General features: G+C 30.8%; 1 protein-coding gene across 1 annotated transcript; it reads left to right on the top strand.

The window, feature by feature from the left end:
• The first annotated feature begins 799 nt into the window (after positions 1-799).
• Positions 800-6,928, top strand: LOC110627982. The gene is made up of 16 exons (XM_021774407.2): positions 800-1,319; positions 1,395-1,478; positions 1,605-1,675; positions 1,996-2,075; positions 2,247-2,382; positions 2,578-2,736; positions 2,819-3,214; positions 3,467-4,136; positions 4,214-4,294; positions 4,432-4,496; positions 4,604-4,653; positions 4,828-4,948; positions 5,076-5,234; positions 5,496-5,568; positions 6,251-6,275; positions 6,423-6,928. The coding sequence occupies exons 1-16, from the start codon at positions 902-904 to the stop codon at positions 6,682-6,684; spliced, it is 2,850 nt and encodes a 949-aa protein (XP_021630099.1). The 5' UTR covers positions 800-901; the 3' UTR covers positions 6,685-6,928.
• Positions 6,929-8,447: the final 1,519 nt, after the last annotated feature.

Consider the following 8,447-nt stretch of genomic DNA (forward strand, 5'->3'; position numbering starts at 1 on the left):
CTTTTAAGTTCTTTATTCTATATATTAATAAATAAAGTAAAATATATAATTTTACTAAGAACATAATATCACGAATAAACTTTTGACATTTTAAAAGTTTGACATTTATTAAGAATTATCATAACCTTTGTTATTAAATGACAAGCATTTTATTATACCTTATTATATTATTGATTTATATAATTTAATATTTTTTATATAATTATTTTTTCTAAAATAAACTGATAATATTGAGAAATTAATATGGTATAGAATGTGATTAGGCGTCATTGAATCAGAAATTTAATTAAAATCTTGCTTTTTTTTCATTTAAGTCAAAGAATATTGAGACATTCGGTTGATGGAGATACAAATATGGCTCATCCTTTAAAAATGTTTAATATTTCTTGTTGGGTAATGGATTTTCTCAATCTAATGTTTTCATATATCATATTCTTTTTCGTCTACCCATTTTTGTGTGAAACTTTACTTTTCCATTTTTTTTTATACAAGAAGGACAATTTGGAATTGGCCAATTGGTTTTTTTTTTTTTTTTTTTTTTTGATGAAATAAAAATTAGGGATTAGGAGAGTACTCAAATGCGCGGCCAATTGTTGAAAGTTTTCAAGTGTATATATAAAATTATTTATATATAAAATTATTGGAATCTAAGTCTTTTTTTATGTTCTTTTATTTTATTGGTCTATATATTATAAATTGTTAATTCTAGCAGGCTCAATAATCAACAATTCAATAAATTTTTTTTATTTGATGGCATGATCCCAACTCCATAAAAAGGGCAATGATTTCAGCACTCCAATGTCTTTCACACATGCAAGGACTATATATATATATATCTTGAAGGAAACCTCTGTCCAAGATATCTTCAACTCCATAAGTCTTAGCGACTCTGCAACTTCTGATGGCTTCTCGCCGGGAAAGGAGAAGGAATGAAAGTAGAGGTACTAATAGTTTTACAGATCCGAGGAGATCTAGGTTGTCGCCTGAGTTGAATAGAAGTACAAGTATTGGGCCGAGGCAATATTCATATCAACAACTGGCAAAGGCCACCAATTATTTCTCTAGTAACAGTCTTCTTGGCGAGGGTGGCTTTGGACAAGTTTACATGGGATCAGTAGATGGTCAATCCCTTGCTATTAAAAAACTCAAAAATCATCGAGATTTACAGTCTCAAGGAAAACTGCAGGATGAGATTATACTTGTTAGCAGCGTCCGTCACAAAAATCTTGTTGAACTAGTTGGTTACTGCGTTGAAGGGGCCGATAAATTGCTTGTTTTAAAATATTTTCCTAATAAGTCCTTGGGTTCTCAATTACATGGTGAGTCTTCTCCTTCCACTCTGTATTTTCATAACTATTATGAATATTAATATAAATAAAAATTGGTTTTTGTAGAAAGCGAAGAGGATTTAGACTGGGAGACGAGGATGGATATAGCGAAAGGCTCCGCAAGAGGACTGGAATATTTACATGAACACTGTAAGCATATAATTAACTATATTCATAGTTAATAATTGCCTATCTCTTTAGCTCTTGAGGTTATATTTATTATTTTTTTGGTTGAAGTTAATAATTTATTTTATTTTTATTTTTTTTTTATATTAGGTGATCCTCCCGTTATACATTTAGATATCAAATCAGATAATATCCTTCTTGATGATGATTTTAAACCAAAGGTAAGATATTTTGATAATGATTTTTTTTATATTGAGGCCATGCTATAGTGGAACCTCTCAAAAAAATATTGTTCGACATGAAAGTTTTATTTTCAAAAAATATTGAAATATTATGTGAAACTCTAATAATTTCGCTGTTGTATTGAAATAATAATTGAACCTTAATAGGTTAATTAGTTCTTATGATTCAATAAACTTCACATATTAGCATATGTACTTTTGAAAAAACCATCCATTTTTATTTCTTCTAACTTTAATTATATATATATATATATATCGTAATAAATCTATTAATCTACTTAAATCATTTCATTAATTAGGTGGCTGATTTTGGACTTGCACGTTTTTATTCGGAGGCTGCTACTCACATCTTTGAATCAGCAATTATGGGAACTAAAGCGTAAGATAATTTATATATGTCTGAGTTTTTTAGTGTCATTGTTATATTCTACTTCTAGAATAATTAAAATAAAATAAAATACATATGAAAATAAAAGGAAACTAGTGCTTCTTTAGATATTAATTTCTTGAATCTTGACATAGAATTTTGATTGAGCTTACTAAATTGCAGCTATATAGATCCATATGCAATAAAAACTGGACAGTACTCTGTAAAATCAGATGTTTACTCATTTGGCGTTATGCTTTTGGAATTAATTACCGGAAGAAGACCCATAGAAGACGACGGCTTTGATTTTGTTGAATGGGTAAGGTGTATACAAATAGTATACTTTAAAAATTTATGATATGTAATTGTATAACTAAAATATAATGAAAGCTATTTAAGATCCAAAACTCACCATTCACATGCTATCATCGATATTAATGCATTTGAAATTCTCAATTAATGTAAGCCTGAGTTAATAAATAAACATAATTATATTTTTATCGATATTTTACAGGCAAAATTTGAAATTAAGAGTGCTTTGCGGGATGAAGAATTTAAAGATTTTGTAGATTCTACATTGCAAATGTTTGACCATGGAGAAATGTATCGAATGTTGTTCTGCATTGATGTTTGTATAAATAACCGTCCAAAGTTTCGTCCATCAATGAAGAAGGTGAAAACAAAAAAAAAAGTTCATATATTATGTTAATAATTGATAATATATTCAATAATTTCATTATTGCTATGCCATATAGATACTTCTAGCTCTTGAAGGAATTTTGCCTCTAGATGAATTATGCAATGAGAAGGGTGATAACAAATTGCCACGGTACCCTACTTTATATAAAGATCCATCTCCTATGAAAGCTAATAATGGTACTAAAATGTGGAGATCTACTGATGAAGCTTCATCTAGTGAGAGATTTCAAGTTAGAAATCGGAGTACATCTAATAAAATGTGGAGATCTGCTGATGAAGCTTTAATGAGAAGATCTACTGGAGCAACTAATCGTTTAGCTGAAGGTATTAAACGTCTTGATCTGTCTGACGATGATGAGGAAGAAGAAAATGAAGAAGAAGATGATGATGAAGAAGCGGTTTCAGATGAAGAGGAGGAAGAAGAATTTGAAGAGAATGAGGACGTTGACAATGTAAGTCACTCAATTCTTGTTAATTCAGTTGGATATTGCATTGGAAAACTAAATATATCAATTATTTTATTAATAAGCACATCTTAGACTCTATTTGCTATTAGGGCATGCTCAATTTAGTAACTTTTGTGTTTTTAAATATCTGGTAGTGGAAATTAATTAAGGGAAAAAGCTCAGTAACTTTTATATTCTTGTAAATCTACATATAGTGTTTTGACTATGTTCTAAACATTACTTTAAAAAATTTTGTAGGACCTTAGTCATAAGTCAAAAATGGCTGAAGGAGGAGAGGTGATTGCCTGCCACACCGTTCGGGCATGGACCGAGCAGCTGGAGAAGGCACAGAAGGGAAAACAACTGACTGTGGTGGATTTCAGTGCTGCCTGGTGCCCGCCTTCTCGTTACATGAGTTCAGTTCTGGCAAAGATGGCCAAGGAGATGCCCAATGTCACATTCTTGGTGGTGGATGTTGATGAATTAACTTCTGTTTCTAAGGAATGGAAAATTGAGGCAATGCCAACTTTTTTGTTCTTCAAACAAGGAAAAGTAGTTGACAAGATTGTGGGTGCCAATACTGAGGAACTGCAGTCGACCATTGCAAAGCATGCTGTCGACGACACTCCAACGATATTTACTTATCAACAAATTGAATGGGCAACTCGAGGTTTCTCCAAATTTCTCGGTGAGGGTGGTCTGGGTTCAGTTTTTAAGGGATTCCTGGATGGCAAAGACGTTGCTGTAAGGAAACTTAAAGATCTTTCAGATGAAGAGGAACAAGAAGAACTTGAGCAGAGTATTAAGACCATTGGCAGTGTGAGTCACCCAAATCTTGTTCAGCAGTTTGGGCACTGCATTGAAGGATCCAATATATATCTCGTTCTAGAGTTTTTTCCCAGTAACTCCTTAAGATCTCTTTTAAATGGTGAGTCATTTTTCTTTATTTACGCATAAAGGCCCAATGTGATGTTAAGGTCTCATGATTAAGAAATTTTATTGCAGGAAAGAAGTGGCTGGCATGGTCAGAAAGAATGGAAATCGCTATAGATTCTGCAAAAGCATTGGAATATCTCCATGATGATTGTGAGTGTATATAATATATTTATGATATTCATTTCTATCTTGGTTTTAGGTAAAGTTTTCATTTTTCTTTAGTTTTTATGTTATTAATTTATTTTTAAATAAAATTTACTACTCTTTATTTATATATATATATATAGGTAATATCATACATGGATATATCATGACAAATAATATTCTCATCGATGATAATTTCCAGTCAAAGGTAAAATACATAGTTTTGTTTATACCACAATTAAATATCAAAATTTATTAGGTTTGGATGAAATTATAAATATACCACAACAATTAATTTATTAATTTTGATTTCAGGTTGCAAATTTTGGACTTATAATGTATTATAGATATGAGAGAACTGATGTGTAAGAAATATTTTTTTCCTTCCTTTCTTTCTAATATTTATATTGCAACTATGGTATATTTTTGAATTAGTTAAAATAAACTAAAAGCAGAAACTAGACTTTTTTTTTTTTTTATGAAGCTTCTCTATTGAAGACTTCTATTTTCTAATTTCTTATCTCAATTCTACATTACAGATATGCAGATCCTGAAGATAATGAAAGTATTTCTAAAGAATCTGATATTTATGCTTTTGGTGTTGTACTTTTGGAACTGGTTACTAGCAAAAATAACAATGACATTGATATTGTTAATTGGGTATGTACTTATCATTAGTTAAGTGATCTATAATAGTTAATAAAAAATAGAGGCAACAATTTTTTTTATGTGAACTATATGAATTTGTTTTAAAGAAAATAATGGATACATTTTTATTAATATTCAGGCAAGCACTCTAATAAAACGAGTTTTAAACGGAGAATCTGGAGTTCTTATTGATTCTAATTTGAGAGGTGATTATAATAAAAAAGAAGTACAACGGATGATTTATTGTGCTGCAGCGTGTTTATTTAAACCTCCAGAATATCGTCCACCAATGAAAAAGGTATTCATTCAATCATATGTTATGTCATTAATTGCAATTTAAAAAAAGTTATTATATACAAACATTGTCTATATAATAATTTTATTATAATCATTAATTATAATGATTTCATTAGTTTATATTTAATAATTAACCGTTATATTATATAATAAAATTTCTTATATTCTAGACTATTTGCTATTAATATTCTGTCAAAACATTCAAAGAATGAGAGATTATATCATTGACATCTAACCTTTTTTAACCTTTGCTGTGTTATAGATAGTTGGAGTTCTTGAAGAAAGTATTCCTCTGAAGAACATATGGAATGAGAATGACAATCAATTCCTACCTGGTACATTTCTTATTGATACTAAATTCATTTTCTTTATGGGATAAAAGGATGATTCCTATATTTTAATCAAATATGTCAAGTAATCTTATTAAGCACAAACAGATTTAAATAAAGTTGGTAAATGCATAGTTGTGGTTTATCAAAAGTCGTATACTTTCTTAATTCTATAATTATAGATTTTTTTCATTTATTTATTCTAAATTATGACCTATTTTATTAATTTATCGCCCTTAAATAAAATTTAATTAAATTAAAAAATATTTCGTATGAGCCATATAATTTTGATAACATAATATAAGCCATCAAATATAATTTTAATGACATAATATAAGCCATGAAATATAAATGAAAGGGTATAGTAAAAAAATTAAAGAGTCATTTTTATTACCATAGTATAGTTTTCTAGAAAAAGATGTATCTGGCTATTTCTAAAATGAATGAGCGGAATTAATTAATATATTTAGTTTATAATTACATATGCTTTTTTTTTATTTGAGAATGATTATTACACCAATTTCAATTATGTCTTTTTTTTTTATATATAATTTTAATGAAAATGAAAATGGACATAGTTTTACGGAACAAAGAGAATGAATTTGTATCATCATTAGAAAGCATTCTCTATCTAGAGGATCATGTATCAGCCGAGGGATTCTAATGGCTTTATCAATTAATGAATCAGGAAAAGGAGGCCGCTCATTGAAGAGGTCAGTCATAAAGAAAATCGCTACTAGCCGTGAATCTGAGTTTGACTATGAGCACAACTTTTTCACATAAATTCAATTATTTGGATATGAAATATCAGACTGAGTTGAAAAGTTTAATATTATTGTTCTGTATTCTTTTTTCTTCAGGAGATCAAAGAAAACAGCTCCACTTTACCGGGTGATATTGCATGATGAGGACTACCATACTGTGGACTATGTTATAGAAGTACTGATGAAGTGTATACCTGGAATGACACTTGCAAATGCAGATAACATAACGAGAGATGCGCATTACAAGGGCTTGTCAGAGGTGATTGTTTGTGCTCAGGCTGATGCTGAAGACTATTGCATGCAGCTGAAGGGTACTGGGCTTGGGAGTACAATAGAACCTGTGAGTGGTGGGCGCTGAAGACGGACAACTTATACGAGAATCTCCTCATGGTTCCTAGTAAAATATCTTCATCAGAGTATTGGATAGTGTATGTGTGTTGGCAATGTCAGTGTTTGTATGAATCTTCTCACCCATGTGCAAACGCGAATAAAGGTATACTAGGTGGTCATTTTTTAATAAAAGAAAACTGATGGCCTTCATAGCTATTTACATAAAAAAGAAGCAACCTTGATAACCGTTAAAAGAAATTTACCTGCTCTTTATGAAAACGCCCTTAGTTACTCATAATTAGATAATTTTTTTTAAAAAAAAAATTAAAGATAATATTGCAATGAAACCAAAGCGCCAGGGCCGAATACAATTCAGCGTAGAAAAACCTTCTAAGCTCAAGAAAAAAAGCCCAGCGAGCTACAACAAAGCCCAAATCTAAGTTCAAGGTCGAAACAGAAAGCCAGAAATTTAAAAATTAAAAATTTACCATTTAATATATGAATTTTGCCATTATAAATAAAATAATCATTCAAATTTTAAAAAATATATTAAAATATTATATAATTAAATCGTTTAACAACCAAATTCTTCTATCCATTTTCACCCTTAATGCATTGAGAAAAAACTAAACTACCTTTTATCTTCTTCTTCGTATAGCCTCTCTCCCTCTTAATCTTTCATCGCCTTCTTTTTTTGCTTCTCCAGCTTTTCTCCTTCATAAGCCACTGAGTTGTTGGTGTTGTCCCCTCATAGATGGAGCCACATCAGTCCTAAGCCTGCACAACATCACATTAGTCCAGCTTTTAAAGAACTCCTTGATCACATTCAAGACCAACGAGGCTATGTTATTTTATCTTTTTTTTTTTTTCAACGTTCCCCCACCTCCTCCTTTTCATTTCTGTAATCATCACTTTTTTATTCAAACATATCACTCATAACACACCAGTGCATTTTCCTTCACTTTTTCGGGAAAATTTGACCGCTTTTTCTCAATCGTCACTTTTCTAATAATATCCATTTGTAATTTTTGCATATCCAGATCTACTATCTCGAAGTTGTACTTCTAATTTAAGATCTAGCTAAAATTTTATGGCTTTAGATCTGGGTTGTTTTCTTTCTTCGATATCTTTGGTTTCTAGATTGAATGTGCAGAATCCCATGTTCAGAGCAATAAGAATACAGCAAATACATTCCCTCATGCAAAACAAAGGCTTAAGGGAATTGGGCAGGTAATAGATGTCGGCATGAATGATTTGGCTATTGCAAGAGTTGGTACCGGCACCGAATGTCAAGGCAAAATCCACCACTAATACCTCTCTACCCTTGAGAGCAAGCTCTCTCGCTTGTGTTATGCCCACAACACCTGCTCCTATCACCACACAATCTACCTTCTCTCTTGGTGTGCTCGAGGTTGAAATTAAGCTTATTTTTCTTTTGAAGCTTCAAATTGTGTGCTTGAGCGTGTTCCTCCGCAACAAATAATCTTCAAATTTAGATTTTGCCTATTTTATCGTAGGACTGAATGATCAGAGGATTAGTCTCCTTATCTCAATGCCGTTTGATTTGGTTTTAATATGCGAGGGAGAGTCTCCGACGAGTATAAAAAATGTTTTAATATATTTTTTCAAAATTGAGAAACTTGTTAATAATGTCAAAATCTAGATGTTAAATAATAAATTTCCCAACTAAAAAACCCTAGCTTACTGAGAAATTTCATTATCTTCTTCCTTCGCTGTCTGCGACGAGTATAGCACCTGAACACAACCGCGGCAAGCAACAAAGATTCAAGC

This window comes from Manihot esculenta, chromosome 11 (genome assembly GCF_001659605.2).
Source record: "Manihot esculenta cultivar AM560-2 chromosome 11, M.esculenta_v8, whole genome shotgun sequence".
Taxonomy (NCBI): Eukaryota; Viridiplantae; Streptophyta; class Magnoliopsida; order Malpighiales; family Euphorbiaceae; genus Manihot; species Manihot esculenta.

What these genes read in the sequence shown, in the direction of transcription:
- LOC110627982 (XM_021774407.2), top strand. Translation starts at nt 902, where the DNA reads ATGGCTTCTCGCCGGGAAAGGAGAAGGAATGAAAGTAGAGGTACTAAT. An exon ending in GCTTTGATTTTGTTGAATGG is followed by an intron (nt 2,383 to 2,577) that starts GTAAGGTGTATA and finishes GATATTTTACAG; the next exon opens with GCAAAATTTGAAATTAAGAG. An exon ending in AGATATGAGAGAACTGATGT is followed by an intron (nt 4,654 to 4,827) that starts GTAAGAAATATT and finishes TCTACATTACAG; the next exon opens with ATATGCAGATCCTGAAGATA.